This window comes from Zootoca vivipara, chromosome 12, assembly GCF_963506605.1.
Source record: "Zootoca vivipara chromosome 12, rZooViv1.1, whole genome shotgun sequence".
In the NCBI taxonomy this organism is placed as follows: Eukaryota; Metazoa; Chordata; class Lepidosauria; order Squamata; family Lacertidae; genus Zootoca; species Zootoca vivipara.
Window position 1 is genome coordinate 57670272 of NC_083287.1, and position 21187 is coordinate 57691458.

At 53.8% G+C, this 21187-nt stretch overlaps 1 protein-coding gene across 5 annotated transcripts; it reads left to right on the forward strand.

The window, feature by feature from the left end:
* The first annotated feature begins 239 nt into the window (after positions 1-239).
* Positions 240-17616, forward strand: LOC118091884 (zinc finger protein 250). Of its 5 annotated transcripts, none has more exons than XM_035129441.2 (6): positions 240-337; positions 5095-5234; positions 6288-6400; positions 7469-7579; positions 8205-8318; positions 9337-17616. In XM_035129441.2, the coding sequence occupies exons 3-6, from the start codon at positions 6370-6372 to the stop codon at positions 10965-10967; spliced, it is 1887 nt and encodes a 628-aa protein (XP_034985332.1). In that variant the 5' UTR covers positions 240-337; positions 5095-5234; positions 6288-6369; the 3' UTR covers positions 10968-17616. The 5 variants fall into 5 exon arrangements, with proteins under 5 accessions (XP_034985332.1, XP_034985331.1, XP_034985334.1 ...); XM_035129440.2 differs by lacking the exon at positions 240-337 and adding an exon at positions 430-737; XM_035129443.2 differs by lacking the exon at positions 240-337 and adding an exon at positions 430-737 and having other exon boundaries at positions 6291-6400.
* Positions 17617-21187: the final 3571 nt, after the last annotated feature.

Sequence of the window (21187 nt, forward strand, 5' to 3'; positions counted from 1 at the left end):
TGGTTTAACTATCTGGTTGCGCTTGAAACGTACGGCGTTGGCTTTGCTCCTCCTCCTTTCTCTCCTTCTCCCCAACGCAAAGGAGTTGAGGCCTTCCGATGCAGGCCTCAGGCACATCCCGCAGAACTACTTTTCCCATGGTGCCCTGCGCGGAAGATCCTCTCGCGAGAGGTAAGCCGCGAAACCCGGACGCCATCGCGAGAATCCCCTCCCACGCTTCTCGGGCAAACGGGACGGCCCCCCATTTCCTGCCTCAGCGCCCGGCGGGAACTCGCTCTCCCATGATACCGCGCGGCGGGTTACTTTCCGCCAATCTCCTTTCAGAGTCCGGGCGGGGGTAAGAAAAAAAGGGGGGGGAAAGGTCCGTGAGGAGAAGCAGGGAAGCGGAAGTGCGTGCATTGTGGAGGGCGAAAAGGGGCGGGGCTTGGGGGGAAGAGAGCGAGCGGGCCTTTCCGGTTCCTTCATCCGGGTCCTTTTTGCTCTATTAAAATAAAAAAATTATCTATACATATATATGTATATATAACAGCGCGTGAGGAGACGGCAAGAAGGAGGGGGCAAAAGGAAAAGAAAAGACGAGGCCTCGCCCCTCCGCCGCTTGACGTCATCGCGTGAGGTCACCGGGCCCGACGATGATGCGTCGGTGACGCGGGCCTCGCGTCCGCCACGGCCGGGGACCGTCACGGTGTTGCTATGGCAACACCGCCTGCTGGGTCAGGGGGTCACCGCGCGGCCTGGTGAGCGGGGCGGGGGGGAGGGAGAAGAGGGTCGGGGGGCCGCCCTGGCGGTGGGGTGGGGGGCGAGGGAAGGGCGGGTCGGGGGGCCCCGTGGGTGAGGGGAAGGAGCAGCTCCCGAAACAGGGAGAGGCCTCGCGGATGGGGGGGGGCGCCTGAGGTGTGTGTGTGTGTGCAGGGGAAGCTCCTCCGCGGGAGGTGGGAGGGGGCCCTCCCTGCGTAGCTGGATAAAACCCAGGTCTGGACCCTTCACCCCCCTCAAAGGGTCCTGCTGGAGGTGGGGTCTCAAAAGTCCCTCCCTCCTTCCGTCCCGTGGGAGTAAGTGGCAGGCTCTCTTTCTGCTTCCCCCCCCCCCCGAGTGCTGCTCCCCCTCCTCCCCATGGCACCCCTTTAGGGCGGTGTGTGCTCCCCTCTGCGTCCGCGTGCATTGAATGCATTTCGCCCCCCCCTTTCCCCCACCTCAGCCCCCCTTTCCCAGTCCCTCCCGAATTCCTGAAGTTTCCTCTGCACAAAAGGCTGGCTCCAGAGCAGATTGCCCGGGGAGCCTGTTTCCCTACCCAGGGTCGATGGGTGGGCCCTGGGGCACCTTTGGGTGGTGCCACCCGCCCACCTTATTCGTTCATTTTGACCTAACGTTGTCCTGGGGCTTTAGGGTTTCGGTTGAGGCTTCCCAGCCCTCCTCCTGGGCCTTGAGAGGACAGGGCTGGCTGCCCTTAGCCATGGCAAAGATTGGCTTGGGGGCCTTCCGAACTTGTGGAAATGATGGATGCAGTGGGTAAGAGGGAGACCGTGCCCTTTTTTATCTGAATGGTCGAAACCTGGAAATGCCTGTAATCCAAAAAGGGCTTCTCTCGGTAGGCATTCATATTCATCTGAACTTTGGCAGTTTTATACTGTACCTGTAAAATGGGGCTTATTAGGTGCCCATTCACATTTTTCCCATAGATGGATGTAGCCTCTGGTCGCCCCTGGAGTAGTGGAGTAGGGCAGTAGTGGTAGAATTATAGGACAATCCTTTGCATGTCTACTCTGAAGCAAGTTTAATCAAATTAAGTGGGAATTTCTCCTGGGTAAGTGTTTTAGCTGTTGAGTGTGAACCACCCCCAACCTATTATTTCAAGATACAGGTAGAGAACTGGAAATTTCAAAGGTTGATGTTTGCACAATCCTGTGCACGTTTACTTGGAGGTAAATTCCATTGTGTCCAGCAAACCAACCTTCCTAGCTAAAGCAGGTGCAGCATTGCTGCCTTAAATGGCCAACTCTTTTGACTTAGTGATTTGCCAACCCCAAATCAGAGCCAAGTTGAAAAATAGTTGAAAATCGACTTGCCTAGTTGCCTTTGAAAGGTGATGCTGGTAATCAGAACCTGAGGGTTTCTTCCAACCTGGCTAGGCTGGTGCTGGAAAAAAAAAGTAGCAGGTAGTTGCCAGAGTGGGGAAAAGCAAAGACTTCTCTCTAGCCCTTGAGCCTTGGCAGAAAGTTGCCCTTGCAGTTCAGTTGGAAAACGTGCGGATGGCAGAGGTCAAAAAGATATTTGCAGCCTCTGGGGACAAGTGAGGGAATTGCTGTTGTATTTCTGGGTCCGCTGCTAAAAATGGCTTGTTTTCTGCTTTGTGGGTTGTGCTGGGAAGGCTGAAGTGGGGCTGGCTGGCGGGTGGGGCTTTGGCGCTGAGTTGGAGGAGATTGGGCTGTCAAGGAGTGGAGCTTTGTTCACTGTCGGGCCTGTTCTCCAGTTTCTTTCCTGGATCCTTAACTAGCTTCTAGATTTTCCTTGAGTGCTTCTGGCCGTGGTTTGAGTTTCCCATCTTGACAGCAAAGTGTGGCAGGAAGCGATTAACCTCAGCTTGCTAAGGTTAACTGCTGCACAACTTTCAATTCCTTAAACATTTTGTACTAAGAAGGGATTTGTCTTTTTATTCCCCCCATTAATCAGTTCAGATTTCAAAGCTTTTGTCTGAAAGAGAGCACCTTTCCCAAGTGGAATAAACCTTATGTGAAAGTTTTTGTAATTTGCTTTTGGGCAAAAACTATCTTGGCGAGACATGTTCCTCTGGCTGTGGGAATGGGTCTGTGCCTTTGAATGGACATGGCAGAAGAACTGTGGAATGGCTGCAACAGCAGATCCTGCTCCCACCTGTCTTCCAGAGAAGGCAGTTTTGGAATGGGATATCTCCAGAGACTGTAAGGAGCAGCCTGAGAAGGAATGATGGGGCAGGCTGGGCAGCTGCTCCCTCCTCATTCTGTCTGCCAGGCTGGACCAAGAGAGAGTGGGGACTTGGGGTGGCATTGCTGGAGGCAATTCCGTCCTTTCCTCACCCCCTGCAGACTATATTTTGTGCTGATTCCTGTCCTTGGAACAAGGCATCCCCTCTCTCTTGGTCAGAGTGTTTCACTGTGTCCTTCACATTCACATTCCCAGTTCAGTGGGCAGGCTATTAAGTTTCAGTTTTGAAACCCAGGTTCACCACATTGGAAGGTGGTGGACTTTCCTTCTTTGTTTGAGGTTTTTAAACAGAGTTTGGATGGCCGTCTGCCAGGGATGTTTAGCTGTGATTCCGGTATTGTAGCGGATTGGACTAGATGACCCTTTGGATCCTCTGCAATTCTGTGATGCTGTGATCCCCGCTCAGTTCTAGCATTTGCTTTGCTACCTTTGACTCTGTCTAAGCCTCCATGCGGATGAAAAGCAACTTTCCTAAGGGCCAGGGACTTCTGTAGGAACCTTTTTGAAGAAAAAAGAAGCTCGACATTCAGGATGCTGGCTTCTTTGTCCAAGATTCCAAGGCTGTGTTTTCTGGGTCAGATTCCGCAGTGCCCTGAGATCTTGGGATCAGGCAGTTAAAGTAAGGATGGGAAGGCAGTGGACCAGAAGGCAGAAGAAGTGTCGGCAGAGGCTCAGGGGGGAAAGCCTTGCTGTGTCAGGAAGTCCCCAAGTGGGAAATGAAAGCAAGAACTCTCTCGTGAGCTAGTGCCTCACAGCCAATGGTATTCTGTGGCATCCATGAGACTGCAGAAAGCCACCATGACTAGTAGCCATTCAGTAGCCTTCAAGGATTTGTCTAATCCTCTTTTAGTAGCCACCACTGAGTCTTCTGGCAACAAGTTCCACAAGTGAATTGTCCAAAGAAGTCCTTTCCGTTTCCTGTCTTGAATCCCTTGCCCATAAATTTCATTGTATTATCATGTTATTTATGTGTCTAAGGTTACAAATCCTTTTCAAGGTGTACAAGTAAAATAAAAACCCCACAGTGGGGTTGCTATGAAGCAGTGGCAAAGCATAAAAACAGAAAACCTCGCCAGGACCCTCCTTGCTGAGCATTGGTGGCAGAACTCTCTCTGCAGCAGTCGGGAGCAGAGGGTGTTACTTTGGCCTGCCTGCCTCTGCCCTCTATCATTGCCTGAGGTAGTAGTAGGGGGGGTGAGATTCCCTCCCTCCATTTTCTTATAGAATCATAAATTTGTAGGCACGGAAACAACCCAAAGGGTTATCCAGTCCAACCTGCTGCAATGCATACAGTAATTTTTACCATGCATAATTTTATAACCATCCACCATATCCCTTCTTACTCTTTTTTTTAAAATAGTGGACGGTCTCCCCATTAAAAACAAAAACAAATAGTGTACAGCCAGAAAAGATGAAGAAAACTCATCAGGAAGAGGCTTCTGCTCGTTTGGGTTGTGGTTTCCTTCACCTTTTCTTTGTTTTTGGATGTGGAGTGACCCCGACCCCTTAGCATATGAAACACAGCAGCTTTAGCATCATCTATTTCTGGGCAGGAATCGTAGAATTGCAGAGTTTGATGGGACCCCCAAGGGCCATCTAGTCCCTGACTCTGCCACTGTAGTCCTCAACCTGTTCTTTGGCACCGGCTGCTGCTTCCTTTGGTCTTGCAATTCACATGTCTCTCCCCCCTCCCCCCCTATCCCAAGTGGTGTCTGTGTGTCTGCAAATGGAGAGGAGACCTGGCAGCATGTCGGTGCTTTTGTCTCCCTGGCAAGCATTTCCAGGTGAAAGGGTACCTTTTATTGGGCCAGCTTGTCTCCCAGAGGCTGCAAATGAGCTTATGAAATGTATATTCTTTCTTGAGTTTCTGTGTTCGGTATGCAGTAATGAACATAAGAAGAGTCTGCTGGATCAGGCCAGTGGCCCTTCTCGTTCAGCATCCTGTTCTCACGGCAGCTGGCCAGATGCCCTAACGGTTGAATCTAGTGCTTTCAAAACAACAACAACAAGCAGTTAGCTTTTCCACAGAGACTCGGAGCAATTGAGCAAAGCTAGATGATTTGCAGGGGGCTTGGGCTACACTGGGCCTCAGCACCCTGTTTGCTTAACCTCTTCTCCTCCCGGTTGATGCAGGGCCTTTCAGAAGGAGCAGCAAAAATAAACCGCCAGAAGGATGGTCAGACTCGCAGGACGAATCCTGTTGCCGAGGAGAAACATGGTCTCCCCTCCCTGGATAACTGTCCTAGGAAATGCCTGCAAGGGGGGCTGCCCAGGTAGGGTGAGGGCAGGGGAAGTCTGAGCCGTGGGTTGGAGCTCTCTGGGGCAGCTGCCTTGCTTGGGGAAGGCTCCTCAGCCCTGAACACTGACCATTCTGCCTGGGGCTGATGGGATGCCATCATCTTCTGGAGGCCACCATGTTGACCATCTCCACCCTGTGCACTTTGATGGGCATGGCTTGGCTCCAGCGGATGCCACCATTTGATGATGGTGACTAGCGCTAGGCGTGTAGGGCTTCCTCCCACAGATAGGGTGGGGGTGGGAGCCCCCCCAATGCGAAGCACACACAACATAGGCATAGAACCTAAGAAGTGCCTGCTGGATCAGGCCAGTGCCCCACCCAGTCCAGCTTCAGGACGGCTCCTCCTCCTATAAGCTTGAATATTTTATCTGGCAACAATAGTTTACAACAGTCTTCAAAAAACAGACGTTAAGCCAACCAGCCTGTAATTTCCAGGATCCCCCTTAGATCCCTTTACAAAAACCGTTGTCACAATGGATACTTTCCAATCCTCAGGTATGGAGGCTGATCTGAGGAACAAGTGACATATTTTTTTTGTTAGAAGATCAGCCGCTGCACATTTGAGTTCTTTGAGAACTCCGTGAGAGGTGCTGCGTCTAATCTTTCTCCCCATCATGAACTTGTAGCGTTCCCACTGGGTCCTCGGTGGCACAACACCTGCTTTGAATGCAGAAAGCCCCAGGTTCGGTCCTTGAAGGCATCTCCTGTCATTCCTGGCCGCTGGCCATAAACATCCCGTTCTCACTTTTGCCCCCTAGATGCCTCGGTGGGAAACCAGGGAGCAGAGCATGAGCACCAGAGCCCTCTCCCCCCCCCCCCGGTGGTTTCCAGCATCTGGATGCATTGTAGCCATCCTGGTGGGGCTGATGGGAGTTATAGTCCAGCCACATCTGGGGAGCACATCCCTGCTGGTCCGAGGCTGTGGCTTTGGTATAAAGGGGCTCCTGCCGCTCCCGGGTTGGGCTTCCTGGTCCTGAAGTGGCTTCCTCAGAGCAGGGCAAGCGCTGACCGGTCCATCTTGTCGCAGCAGGTGACGTCTGAGCCTCCCCTGGTCTGCGTCTCCCCGGAGGAGGTCCCGGAGAATCCGCAAGGAGTCGCTGGGTGTGGTGATGGAGAACTACGAGCTGGTCACTTCCCTGGGTAAGATGCCACTGGTTTTGTTTGGGGGAGGCGGTTGCTTGCCAAAAGCTTTGTTGGCTTGCCTGTTGGGAGCCTCAGAAAGGCTCGTCTCCTCATTCACGCTGGCTCTGCTCAAGAGGGGCGAGCTTCCTTCACCAGGCAATGCGGAACGAGGCAGAGAAACTACCGTACAACTGCAGATACAGTGGTACCTCGGAAGTCAAACGTTCTGGAACTCCGTTTAACTTCTAAAACATTTGGAAACCATAGTGCGGCTTCTGATTGGCTGCAGGAAGCTCCTGCAGCCGATTGGAAGCTGCGTAAGCTGCATCGGACATTTGAATTCCAAAGAACGTTCGCAAACTGGAAAACTCACTTCCGGGGTTGCAGTGTTTGGGAGCCAAAACGTTTGAGTCACAAGGCATTTGGGATCCAAGGTACGACTGTATTGTGAGGGCCAGAGAGTCAGTCAGCCTCTTTCCTCCCAATTGTTAGGTCTCCACTCCAGGCAGCAGAGGGTCCCCAGGTGAAGAGCCAGCACAGCTTCCCCCTAGCATGTGACGCTGGAGCCCAGCTCTGAGGTTTCAACAGCATGCTTGGTGGCGGCTGGCTGAGTCTGCTTTGGTGCAGGAGTTCATTGGGGTTACTTAACATAAGAAGAGCCTGCTGGATCCGGCCAGTGGCCCATCCAGCCCAGAATCCCGATGGCCCCACCAGATGCAAGCAGAATCCGAGCTCAACAGCAGCTCTCCCCCATCCCTTGGCTTCTGGCAACTGGGATTCCGAAGCATTGCAATCTGACTGTGGAGGCAGACTAGAGCCAATAGCCATTAACAGTCCTCTTCCTCCATCCGTTTGCCATACATTTGCTTTCGTGTGTAGATGTGATCCTGCGGTAGATATGTTTACTGGAAAGAAGCCCTCTACCTTTAAGATCCTGCCCTGGGGTGTTGTGGGGTACAGAGGGGGCCGCCTCTCCAATGCATCTGCCTTCAAGGAGTGCTCCTTTCTCTGTGCCAGGTGTGGAAACCTGAGTCAGCCTTTTAAAAGCCACCGCAATGGAGCGTAATGGTGTTCCTCCTTCTCCAGGCTACCCGGTTCTCAAACCTGATCTCCTGTCTCGGATCGAGCGTGCTGGAGAGCAGTGTGTTGGTGATCAGCTGGACTCTAGCAGAGGGATTCCAGCAGATCCCTGCCCAGGTAAGCCACCAAGCAGAGTGGGAGCACTGGATCACCTTCATCAGTTTTGTTGAATTAATCGAACTAAATTTAGATTTGGAATATTTGTGCAATTAATTGTTAACGGTTTCTAATTTTATTGCGCTATCATATTCCTTGGTGGGTCGTATTCAGAACTGCTGTTCTGAATAATAAGCTTAAGAGTAGGGTTGGGGGCGCTGGGGTTGAGAACAGTGTTTGAGAACAAGGCGCAGTGTTTGAGAACAACTGCTCTGGAGGGCACCAGTTTGGGGGTGGCTGTTACAGAATGTGGTGGTGATATTATAACTGTGACCCTTGAAAAGGTGGAGGTTCTCTTCTTGCTGCTGCTCCCCCCCCCCCAGTTTTCTCTTGCACTGCTGCAAATATGCCTTGCTGTCACTTCAGCCCACCTTCCAGAAACAGAGATAAAAGCCACGGAGGCCACGGCCAGAGTTTCTGGAGGCCCTTGTCACACAGTGCCTGTGGTACCTTTTGGCTTCGGTCCCTCTGCAGGTGTGGCCCCTTCATCTTCTTCTGAGTCTCCCTGTTGGCTAAGAAGGCGAGTGCAGGTTTTTCACACACAGAGAGCAGGCAGCAAAACTTAACCCCTTCTTCCCTGCGCCAGGCTACCGGTTCTTCAAACCCGAGAGCTTATCCTGGATCGAACGGTGGGAAGAGCTTGGCGTCACGGATCGCCAGAAGCTGGAGGAAGGCAAGCTGTGCACAGGCTCCTGCCAAGGTGAGGGTGTTGCCTATTGGCTGACTCCAGGAGCAGTGTTGGGTTGCCAGGCCAATGGGGAAGGAGCCTGTGGCCCTTTGGGTGACATTGGACTTCAGTTCCCATAATCCCTGGCCAGAGACTATGCTGGCGAAGGGAACTGATGGGAGTTGGGAGCCGGACGATATTTGGGAGAGCCACTTCTGTTCTAAAATAATAAATAACGAGGTATCCATTTATTTACCATTCTCTGCAGCCACAGCAGGTGCTGCGATTTGCCGGCTGTTTGACCTCACCCCTCGAGGTGCACTCCATTGTCTCTTGAGGCAGACGGATAAGAACAACCCCTTTATTCTAAAAATAAAATAAAATGGTTTGCTCCCCTCCCAGCCCTGAATGTACATGCTGGATGTTGTCTGGATCGTTGCCTGCGTAAAAATATGGCATGTTGTGGACCTTTTCACTCCCCCAGCAGCCTGGCCCTAAACATTCACGGCATACTTCCTTATTCTTATTCTTTAGTTGGTTTTTTTATTGTTTACATATTTTATTTTGTTGTTGTTGTTTACATATATTTATAACATGGCAAGTATAGCAATAGAGGCCAAGTAAAATAAGAAAGGAATAACTAGAAATAAACATATAGGAACAAAGTTCCATACCAAAATAAAATAATAAATACCACCAGGTTTCAAGTAACACAAGTGAAGTGGGCTCACATTATCCTGGACCTTATTACTTCAGTATATTGTAAAAACAGTCCATTAATTGATAAATACATTGCCTTGTCGTCTGCCCTGTCTGGTTCTCACCATATATGTAAGCTTAACCCTGCCTACCATACCCCAGATTGGGTTATACATTCTCTCATAAGCTTAGGAGTGGCCTTTGATTCTTTTCCCGAGAGAATTTGTGCACAAAACGAAGCTTCTCCCTTCTTCTGCAAAGGCCTCCTTGTGCTTTGTTCCTCTCGCCCCTTCTCATGCTTCATTTCCACCTCTTTTCTCCCTCCCCCTTTCTCTCTTCCCACCCCCTTCAGGAGCAGCCGGCCGCGGCAAGGCCATCAAGGAGGAGGAAGGTGGCCAGAAGGGCTTTGTGGCCAGCTTAGAGCGCTACCAGCTCTTCCCCGACAGCTCCCGAGCGGGCCTTTTCCTGGCGCCCAACGCTGCCCAGCTGCGGGCACAGCAGCCTCGTGTCAAGAAGGAGGAAGCGGCCTCATGTGAGCCGGGCCTGTGTGGCCCCGGGCGCCCCTCTCAGGGCCTGGGCTCGGGCCCCTTCGCCTGCGTGGTTTGTGGGAAGTGCTTCCGCCAGAAGCAGGGTCTCATCACGCATGGGCGCATCCACACGGGCGAGAAGCCCTACCCCTGCCTAGAGTGCGGCAAGCGCTTCCGCCAGCGCCCCAACCTGCTGACGCACCAGCGGGTGCACACAGGCGAGCGGCCCTTCCCCTGCCTGCGCTGTGGCAAGCGCTTCAGCCAGAAGGCCAACCTGGCGGCTCACCAGCGCACCCACGCCGTCCAGGAGGGGCTGATTGCCCCAGAGCCCAAGACGCCCGTGCCGCGGGGCAGCCGCCAGACGGAGAAGCCCTTCCCCTGCAACGTCTGCGGGAAGAGCTTCAGCCAGCGGCCCAACCTCATCACCCACCAGCGGATCCACACGGGCGAGAAGCCTTTCGCCTGCACCGAGTGCGGGAAGCGCTTCAACCAGCGCGCCAACCTCATCACCCACCGCCGCATCCACTCGGGCGAGAGGCCCTTCCCCTGCGCCACCTGCGGCCGCCGCTTCAGCCAGAAGGGCAACCTTGCTGCCCACCAGCGCACCCACTCCCAGCAGAGGCCCCACGCCTGCTCCTGCTGCCCCAAGCGCTTCAAGGGAGAGTCGGCCCTCCGAGCGCACCAGAGGACCCACCGGCAGGTCCTGGGCGCTGACCCGCTGGCCGGAGCCCTCTTGGCGGTGGCTCCTGGCCTCCAGCAGCAGGCCCCCCTCCCCGGGGACCCCACCTCGGCCGCGCAGAGGGCCACGCCGGCCCCCCGCCAGGATCTGCCCGGGGACCCCACTCCGGGCGTCCATCGGGCTGCCCCCTCCGGGCAGCAGCAGCAGCAGCAACAGCAGCAGCAGCCACAGCAGCAGCAACAGCAGCAGCAACAGCAACAGCACGGAGCCCCTCATGGGCCACAGAGTCTTCCCGCGGACCCTCCACCTGGTCCCCACGCAGCAGCGGGCCCCACTGGACACCTCCAGGGTGTGGCCCCCGGCTCGGAGCAAGGGCCGAAGCTGAGTGCCCCGCCGGCCGTGATGGACCCCCACGCCGAGATGCTCCACTGCCAGCGCCGGCTGAGCCTGCCAGCGCTGCCCACCTCCAGCGCCCATTCCGTGGTGCCCATGGGGCAACCGCAGCCCATCACCACCAAACCCAAGAGCCTGGTGGGGCCGCGGCTGGACGCCCCTGGCGAAATGCTCCACTGCCTCTGCCACGCCAGCAGGGCCTCGCTGGTCATTCCTCACCCGCCCCACCTGGGGCAGCTCCAGGCGGGGGCCAGGGATGCACCTGGCCGCGCCTGGCTGGGCATCCCGTGCCCGGCCCGCACCCTGCAGCTCCAGCAGGGGGCCCAGGGCCACCCCGCCGCCCCCAACCCCAGACTCTGCTCCATCCCGGATTCCCTGCGATAGCTTCCTCCTCCCCAAAGACGGGCGCTGTGCAAGCACAGATTGGTGGGGGCTGGGCTTGGCCCTCCCCACAAAGGACCTCCCACACATAAACAGCCCCCGGTGGTGGGGCGAGGTGGTGGGGCTCATGCATGTATTGTGGACAGGAGAGCCCTCAGCCTGCACCGACCCCCAACCCCCAAATCTTGAGACACGTGCAAAAAACACCTCTTTGCTCCTGCATCTCCTGGCACAGAAAAAGATTGATATTTCTTGCAGTGCCACCAGACTTCTCCCCCTAGAAGCTTGAGCCCGCGGGGGTGTCATTGTGCCAAGTGTATTTTCTTCATCCCTACAATCTCTCCCCCCGCCCCCATGTATCACACCCTCCTCCCTCCACCCCAGGAACCAGCGGAACTGCTCGACTGCCTCGTGCAGCACAGATGTGGCGGAAACCTACGAAAGGGGCCATCCTGCGAGCAGACAGCGTCTCCAGACTGGCAGGCAGCAATGTTATAGGGCCTTCCTTTGAAAAGAGGACTCTGGAGAGGACTTGCTTTCTTCCCCTCCTTCCACATGCCTGCTGTCGCCTAGCAAATTCCAGCTGGGATCTCTTGCCTTCGGGGTCCAGAGTGGCAGGTGCAGGATGAGGACAACACCCTACGTTTTTAACTGGGAGATGCCTTAGCTGCCGTGCCGTGCGAGGCCAGCCAGAGTTGACCAGCACAAAGGAACCATGGGAACAGCTGCCGCTGGGCTCTGCAGGCAACGGGCTAACTGGGGATCTCGCTGCCTACCAGATCCCGGGCTCCTTTCCCTCGTTCGCCCTGTGCAACCGACTATACCGAATGCAGGAGATTCGGGTGATGAGGAACATTACCAGTCTGCTGCAGGAGCTACACCGATGGTTGGATTTTCCGGGGTGGGGTGGGTGGGGGTGGCGAACTTGTGCCAAGAACCCTTGCCCATAATCTCCATGCTCCCCTTTTGCTTCCTCGCAGGCAGAGCAGACTCTTGGCGCCTCTCCTGCCCGATGGAACTCTGCATGCTTTGCCTTTTCACGGAGAAGCGGGGCGGGTGGTTGAAGGAGGGAAAGACACCCCCCCCCAACCTCCAATGACTGGGAGAGGGGGGGGAGGACTTAAGCATGCTTCAGAAGCGGCGTGTTGCTACGGAGCGGTCCGGATCCTGGGCGCAAGCAGCAAAGTCCACTCTGCGAGGAGAGCTGGGCTTCCTTTGTCTTCAGCCTGCGGATTGGGGAGGGGGTGCTGGTGGGAAGCAGCCCCTCCACAAGGCCGTCCAGTGAGCTCTGGGCAGCTGTGAAGAGGGGAGGTGGCTGCTCTGTCCCCAATCCTGGGTGCAACTGGTGGCCTAGAAGCACCCAAAGCTGCCTTCCCCAGGCCTGGTGCCCTCCGGGTGTTTTGGAGCAGAAACCCCATCTCCGCTGGGACTGAGTTGTGTTGCAAAACACCCGGAGGGAGGCCACCAGGCTGGGACCAAGGCTGGTCTGTAGCGTAGGCGTGGATGAAGTATGGAAGCGTTGACCAAAGAGGAGGAGGAGTGGAGGGATGTCCAGGGGTCCCTCCCCTCGGGAAGGCTGGGTTGTGGGGCAGGAGAATCAGCCGAAGCACTTTACACGTGACCCCCGTTTGGCCCCCTTGACCTCGGTTCTGCCTTCTGCCATGGGGCTTGCCTCTCTGGCTTCCCCACTGTGTGTTGACTCTGGTCTGCAGAGACCGGGCTGGCTTGATGGGCTAGAGAGCTTGCTGCATTGGCTCAGTGGGCAGCCATGTTGGTTTTGGGGCGTGCCAGCCGGCTGCTTGTTCCTCCCCTGCTTTGCAAGCTCCCCTCGGGATGCCACCCCTTGGAAAAAGGACCCCAGGCAACGAGAGGGGGAATCTGTGCCTTAAGCTCTCAGATCCCCGGCCCACTTTGTCGACCCATCCTGGTTGGAGGGTGGCATCGTGGCGGGGAGGGTGTTGACTGCACATAAAACCGGGTCGGGTGCTTTAGAAGCCGTGGGCAGGGCACAATCAGGTGGCAGAGGAGAGAGTTGTGGGGTATAAGAGGCATGAGAGCCCCACAGGAGTCCAGGCTCCCATAGCGGGGAGAAGGGGGGGGTGAAAACTGCATGCCCCAGACAACGCTGGCTCTTGAGGGGCTGCAGGCTGTCAGGTCGTCTTGGCCAGACTGTGCCCAGCTGAGGCCCAACAAGTGCTGTTGGATTCCCAGCTCCCGCCAGGCCCAGCAGGCAAAGGCTGGTTGAGATGCTGAAACTCTGTGTCTGGAGGGGAGGCCCAGATGTGGGGGGGGGCAAGGACCCCCGTGCCAGAAAAGTGCAAAATGCCCAAGGAGAAAGCGGGTGGAAAGAGAAGCATGAGAGAGCCAGGATCCATGCAACACAGCTGATAAAGTGATTGGATCGTCTAAGGTGTCTGCATTTCGCCATCCCTCTGGCTATCAGCCGTTTTTTGTGTGTGGCTTGGGGGGGGCAGTGCAAAGGGTTAACGTACTTATGTGCACAAACAAAGGGGCAGCTCCCTGTGGCTGCAGTGCAGGGGGAAAGCGGGACGCTGCCCCGACTCGTAGCAAGGCTGGAGAATTTATGTTCGGTCCTTTAGCATTTGGGGAATGGTTTGTTTCCCCCTCTCAAGGACCCGCTCTGGTGTCTCTGGGGGTGGGGGGGGAGTACCTCGGGTGCCAAGATGCAAGGGTCTCCTGCAGTCGGGAGGGATGCAGCCCTTGCCCCCAACCTCTGCACTGTGCAGCTTCCTGGCTCTCAGTAAAAGTCACCCCTTCCCCAGGAGGCTGGAGAAAAACCTGGGTCAGCTCTGGCCACAGGAATGTCAAACGCCTCCCCCCTCCAAGGCTCCTCCTCCAGGCTGGGCATTTGTTCCAGGCTAAGGCGACACTCCTAAACTACCTGAGCTGCTATGGAGGGATCCCGACTGGAGAAGGTAGCTCTCCTCTCTGCAGAGGGCAGTCTTGGAAGCTCACAAGGGCCCCTTCTTGCGCAGGGTTTTAGGGAAGCCCTTGGTGGCAATCCCAGGTCCAGGGCACCTGTGGGGAAAAGAGATGCTCTGCTTGTGCCTGGCGGATCTTTTTGGACTGGTGACTTAAATGCAATATTTGTGTTTGTTAGGAGGAGGCATGGGCGCTAACCCCTTTGGGGAGGAGGGAGCAGAAGAACAATTGTTGGGAGGGGGGGTTGTGGGCAATGGCAGCAGCCAAGGAAGCTCTTTTCGGTCCTTGTGTTTGTGTCCAGTTGTTTGGCCTTCACCTTGGTGTTCTGTGCTGTGGGGAGGGTTCTGGGGTGGGGCGGAACACGTTGGCACAGGTGTGCTTCCTTGGCATTTCCCCGGTTGCATGCTGAAACCCAGGCGGGTGGGCGTGAGAGGGGGCGGTGGCAGGGGGAGGCAGGAGCAGAGGGAGCTGGCTGCCAGCCTCTGCAGTGTGCTGTCTGCAAAACTATTCAGCTGGGGGAGGGGGTGGCCCAAGGATGCGGGAGGTGGGCTGCCCAGCTCCCTGCGCCAGTGTTTCCGCGCATCTCTGGCCCATTTAGAACCAGACAAGGTGGTACTTGGCTGTGACAGGAGCACCCTCCCCACTTCTAGTAGCACTGGCACCCCTGGTGCGGCCGCATAAGAACTTGCGCTCCTTTTTCTCCCTTCGGAGCTACCGGTGGCTGCCCAAGCCGCAGGTGGGGTGTCAGATAGACTGGACTCTTGTGTGCCCCAGTGAAATTCTGTTGCCTTTGGGGGGGGCTGTGTGTGCGTCTTGTTTTACGGGGAGCCGTTTCCTCCCCACCCTGCCTTGCCATGCATTTTTGCTTACCCCAGCTTGCTTGAGCGTCCTCTTGACGCTCTCTGTCCTGCAGACGAAATGTCCTGAAGTGCCCTTGCCCTCTTGCTCATAGCCCAGATTAGGTAGGCAAAGGGGTCTTGGTGGGTGAACCGTCTTTCCTTGAGGCCTGGTTGCTTGGACCTTGTTGAGGAGTTTCTGGCTCCTCCTAACTTTACATTTTCCCCCTTGCCATCAGCGATACCCAGTCAGTTGTGTTTGGGGTGGTGTTAGTTCCTCGATTGATGCAATACTTACCAAGAAGACTTCTGTTGCAGGCTCTGGGTCACTGGAATCCCACCCCCCTTGGTTCCTTGCGACCCATAGTAGCTTAAGTGTTTCTTTCACAGCTGCAGAGAGACCCCGACTCACCAGGATCCCTGCTGCATGTTGCAGCCCCCCCCCTTGTGGTTCCAGGCAGCAGCCAGCAGGCTCTTAGCCCTCTTTCAACCTGGTTTTGCTTATAAGGAGCTTCACCAACTGGGCAGCAGCCTCGGAGTGTCCTCAGCATCGCACGTCTTGCTACCCCGTGGCCACTTCTTGGCTCCTGCTGCCTCCCTAGTTGCCGTCCCACCCGCATCCTGGACGGCTGTGTTACAGGCAGAAAATGCAACAGGCGAAGCTTATCGCATGCTGCTCAAGACTGCAGCTGCCAAATGTTGGCCTGTCACGGACCTGCTTATTGAGGAGTGAAGGGGGAAACTGGTGTGGGCAGACGATGGGGTCTTGCTTGTGCCGTTCCCTGCTGCTCCTTACAGTCCAACCGCAGGTTCCTCGCCAAGGCAGAATATCTGAGGATATGAAGGGGGGGGGGACCACAAACCCCATGCCAATACTTAAGCAAGTGTAACGGGAAGAGAAGGAGGGTTGTTGGCTGGGTCGAAGTGGTCCTCACTTCTTCCTGCCCTGCAGTTTGACAAACAGGATGAACTGAGCAATGGCTGGGCGCGTGGGATCCTTGGAAGAAAGAGTGCAAGACGACCAGGTGGTTCTGAGCACCCCCTGCGCCAAGTCCAGCCTTTAAGTGCTTCAATTAGAACCTCCCTTTTTGGATCTGCCTCCATCGTACATTTTAAACTGGCTCGGAACCTGTCTAACTGCCTTTGCACCTGAGTAGGAGACTTTCTGGGGTCCCAGTTTGGCTAGTTGTGACAAAGACCCATTGAAAGCGATGGGACTTTCATCCTTCACGAAAACTAGGCGACTCGGTTCCCCTCCCCCCCCTCAGTTGAGGTAAAACGTGTGTAAAGAAAATACAGTTTATATTACAATGACATTAACATCTCATAAACGCAGTAATATAAATCCTTGATGGACCAACCTGTCAATCGAAATTCCTCGGTGGCCGCCTTGTTGAAAACATAGCATTGCATTGTGATAGAGCTTTGATTTCTGATCTGCGGTTGCTTAAAGGAGAGCAAAAAGTGTCCCAAATGCACTTTGGGAAGTTTCCCAGTGAAGGCCTTCGACATTTTAAGCCTTCTCAGGTGGAAGATGCTGGAAATATTTGACTCGGGGAAGTTGATTTGTTGGGCATGTCATGGTGCTAGCAAACCAGAACTCCTTTGCATGTTGGAGCAAAGTGTATTGTGTTCTCCTTCATGTAGTTGCAAATCAGAAATCAAAGGCTATTGAACTGTGATGCTAGGTTTTTTTAACAAAGCCATCAATGAAGGTGTTACTTGGCCCATTAAGGATTTCCAGCAGCAGGTCTCTTTGTGATACCCCCCCCCCCGAAATAAAAAACAATTATTTTCTCTGTGTGTTATTTTAACTCGGTTTCCCCAGCCCCAGTTCAGCAGGGCTTAAATCATGAGTTTGATCTGGACTGTTGCTTCTATGAAGATGAGGCTTCCTAAAATATAAACCTCTACAAAATCTCACTTCTCCAGGATTCCTGTGCGCAGGACCTCCCAGTGGCTTAAACCGGTTTTGAACAGGCTTTTGTGCATCGCCAATGTAGGCCCTTGTAGCTTCTGTGCTTGTCTGTCGTTTTGTTCTGTGGCTTGGAGGGGGCGACTAGGCAGAGGCAGAAAAGGCCTGAGAGGCTGGGGATCTTTGGGGAGCAGCGTGGGCCCAGCCGATCTGGGGGAGAACCGCTTCCGGCCCTCCTCCGCTCTGGAGCTTGAAGCCAAAGCCTCGTGCCTGACACCCCCTTGCCCTGGACATTTGCAGTTTGGGCGCGGCAGATGAACCCACAAAAATTAAGTAGGATCGAAGAACACCATTGCCTTGCAGGATCAGAACCAGGTCCCAACACTCTGTCTCCAGAAGAGACGAAAACCCACGAGCGAATAGCCCCGTTGTGTGCTGAAAATACTCTTTGTTCCTCCAGGACCCTCTGCCGACCGCTTGCATTGGACTTGCTTGACCCATCCGGATTTCAGCTGGACATTTGGGGGTGGGAGATCCCTGACCCCCCCTATAAATCATGACTCCCTCTGTAGCTTGGAGGAGGAAGGTTTCTATCTGGCAATGTTGGGTTCCTCCTAGTTCTGGCCCAGGCAGGCAACAGGCTGATGCAATGAGGTTGCAGTTGGGTGGGCGGCAGCCAGCCTGGAGAGGGAGACGGGTGGACAAGCCAACATTAGTTGGCTGGAAACATTTCTGTGACATTGCCAGAAAGCCCCCCCCCCCGCCTTGCCCTCTCCTTGCCCCCCCTCCCCCTGCCTCCTCCATGAGTTGCCTCCTTTTACGACATGTCAATAACTTCATCCCCATTAACCCAGACGGGCCCCTTAGGGCTATTCCAGATGTATTATTATAATAATTATTATGTTTTATTATTATTTTCTGAGCTATGTTTGTTTGCAATAAAGGCTTTCTTACAGTTGCTGGAGCGAGCGTCCTGCTTGTGTGCGAGACACTGGAACGGTCTTGTGGGTAGAAGACATAGAGCCCTAGAATTGTAGGGTTGGAAGGGAACCTGGGGGGTCATCAAGTCCAACCCCCTGCAATGCAGGAATTGCAACTCAAGAATCCCTGACAGATGGAACTGTGCCCCCGAAGGAGCAGGTGCACAGTCCATGGAGGCTCAGGTCAGTTCTGTATCCAGGGCAGCTGTTTACCAGCTCCATCTGATACGCAGGATGAGACCCTACCTGCCCGCGGACTGTCTCGACAGAGTGGTGCACTGAGGTCCAGTGCCAAGGGCCTTCTGGTGGTTCCCTCACTGAGAAGCAAAGCTACAGGGAACCAGGCAGAGGGCCTTCTCAGTAGTGGCGCCCACCCTGTGGAACACCCTCCCGCCAGATGTCAAGGAAAATACACCTGAAGGCAGCCCTGTTTAGGGAAGTTTTTAATATTTGATGTTTTATTGTGCTTTTAATATTTTGTTGGGAGCCACCCAGAGTGGCTGGGGAAACCTAGCCAGATGGGTAGGTATAAGTAATAAATTATTATTATATTATTATCATCCAACCCTCTTATTAAAAAAACCCTAATGAAGGATAGCCTACCACCTTCCGAGGGGGTCCTTTCCACTGTCAAACAGCTCTTAATGTCAGAAAGCTCTTCCTAAGGTTCACTCAGAATTCCCTTTCTTCGAATCCATCGGTTTGGGTTCTCCCCCCTGGAGCAGCAGAAAAACCTTATTTGCTATTTGGTGCGTGGCGCTGTGGTCTAAACCAGAGCCTAGAGCTTGCTGATCAGAAGGTTGGCGGTTTGAATCCCCGCAACTGGGTGAGCTCCTGTTGTTCAGTCCCTGCTCCTGCCAACCTAGCAGTTTGAAAGCATGTCAAAGTACAGCGGGAAGGTAAACGGCGTTTCCGTGTGCTGCTCTGGTTCGCCAGAAGCGGCTTTGTCATGCTGGCCACATGACCCGGAAGCTGTCTGCGGACAAACGCTGGCTCCCTCGGCCTATAGAGCGAGATGAGTGTGCAACCCCAGAGTCGTCTGCGACTGGACCTAATGGTCAGGGGTCCCTTTACCTTTATAACATAAAAATAAGATGGCACTTACTTTTAGGCTAGGTTGGTCCGTTCTCCAAGAGCTTTGAGGAATACCAAGGTGCAACTTCCCTCAAATTATGGCACTGCCTGGGTAACCTGCACACCACAAATGCTCCGATAGGAGATGAGGGGCTCCCAGGAAATATTTTACTGCATTTACACCCCACCTTTTTCTCTAAGAAGCTCAAAGTGGTGTATGCGTATTATTATTATTTAGAAGACATCTGAAGGCAGCCCTGTTTAGGGAAGCTTTTAATGTTTAGCAGACCATTGTATTTTAATATTTTGTGCCCAGAGTGGCTGGGAAAACTCAGCCAGATGGGCAGGGCATAAATAATGTTGTTGTTGTTGTTGTTGTTGTTGTTGTTGTTGTTGTTGTTGTTATTCGTGGTTCTCCACCTCCTCCTTGAATCCCCTTAACAACAAACCTTGCAAGGTAAGTTAGGCTGGGAGTTGGTGAACGGCCCGAGTCCACACTCCGCGACCTTCATCCCCAACTGGGGATTTGAACCCCTGCCTCTCCCGGGTCCTGGCCTGCCCCCCCAAACCACTAGGCAACATTGCCTCTCTCCTGGAAAGAAGATGGGACATTCTACCTAGGCAGGGAATGGGGTCTTAATGGACGTAGGCAGCTGCCCCATCTTGGGAAGAAAATGTCATGAGATGAAGTCCAGGAATCTGGGTGGATGAGCTCGGAATCCCAGGACCAAGATTTTCCTTTGGATCTGCTCCTTCCAAGGTGGTTCCCCGGATTACATTTTGGAGAGGGGTGTTGCTGCAGCGTTGGCTGATGGAGCATTCAGTGGCCGCCCACCGAGAGGAAAGTTGCGTTTCCTTCCCCCCCACTGAGATTTAATCTCTGCGTGGGAATCAGGGAAGCTCTTGAACGCTTCCTGTATCTCAATGTGTGTAGCGACCTGTTTCATAAAGTGAATAAGACTCGTTTCAACGCTTCCCCTGATGCTCGCTGCTACATGGGGCAGCTTCACTCTGCATTTATGGCCTGGTGATTTATGGCTTCTTATGTGGGATTTGAACTTTGCTGGATAAGGCCAAATACCCATCTAATCCACCATTTTCCATTTTCCTGGCCTCACAGTGGCCAACGGATGCCACAAGCAGGATTTGAGCACAAGAGCAACTCCCCCCCCCCTTCCTGGGGTTTCCTGCAGTTGGGATTCAAAAGCATTGCTGACTCAGACTGTGGAGGCAGCGCATAGCCATTGTGGCTAGGAACCATCGAAAGCCTTCTCCTCCCTGAATTTCTCTGATTTTTTTAAGCCATCTCGGTTGGCCTCACTGTCTCTTGTGGGAGGGAGTTCCACAGTTTAACTAGTAGGCAGTAAGGTAAAGGACTCCTGGATGGTTAAGTCGAGTCAAAGGCAACTCGGGTTGCAGTGCTCATTTCGCTTTCAGGCCAAGGGACTTCTGGCGCAACAGGACACCGTGACGGAAACCAGAGCACAAGGAAACGCTGTTTACAGGTTTTCTTAAAAAAAATTAAAAACTTTCAAATCCTTCGACGATCAGCCTTCTTGATGGTCCAGCTCTCACTTCCATACATCACTACTGGGAAAACCATAGCTTTAACTATATGGCCCTTTGTCGGCAATGAGATGTTTCTGCTTTTTAACATGCTGTCTAGGTTTGTCATTGCTTTTTTCCCAAGAAGCAGGTGTCTTTTGACAATAAAGGTAATGGGACTCCTGACCATTAGGTCCAGTTGTGACCAACTCTGGGGTTGCAGCGCTCATCTCGCGTTATTGGCCGAGGGAGCCGGCGTACAGCGTACAGCTTCTGGGTCGGGCCAGCATGACAAAGCCGCTTCTGGCAAACCAGAGCAGCACACGGAAACACTGTTTACCTTCCCGCTTGGAGCGGTACCTATTTATCTACTTGCACTTTGACGTGCTTTCGAGCTGCTAGGTTGGCAGGAGCTGGGACCGAACAATGGGAGCTCACACCGTCAAGGGGATTCGAACCGCCGACCTTCTGATCAGCAAGCTCTAGGCTCAGTTTAACCCACAATAGGGGTGTCCTATTTAATAACAATAGCAGCAATTTATTTAAAGCCTGCATATCCAACTGGGTTGTGCCAGCCTCTCTAGGTTACCCCAGCTTCCAACATACGTATATAAAAACATAATAAAACATTATATATATATATATATATATATATATATATATATATATATATATATATATATATATATATATATATAAAACTTCCCTATCCAGGGCTGCCAGATGTCTTCCAAAGGTTGTATAGTTTTATACTGTAGTTACTTATTTCCTCGGCTTGGGGGTCAGAAAGCTCCATACACTCAGGTCCAGCTCTGAGTCTTCTGCTGGTTCCCTCCCTGCGAGAAGTGAGGTTACAGGGAACCAGGCAGAGGGCCTTCTCAGTAGTGGTGCCCGCCTTGTGGAACGCCCTCCCATCAGATGTCAAGGAAA

What these genes read in the sequence shown, in the direction of transcription:
- LOC118091884 (XM_035129441.2), top strand. Translation starts at nt 6,370, where the DNA reads ATGGAGAACTACGAGCTGGTCACTTCCCTGG. An exon ending in CGAGCTGGTCACTTCCCTGG is followed by an intron (nt 6,401 to 7,468) that starts GTAAGATGCCAC and finishes CTCCTTCTCCAG; the next exon opens with GCTACCCGGTTCTCAAACCT. An exon ending in TCCAGCAGATCCCTGCCCAG is followed by an intron (nt 7,580 to 8,204) that starts GTAAGCCACCAA and finishes TCCCTGCGCCAG; the next exon opens with GCTACCGGTTCTTCAAACCC.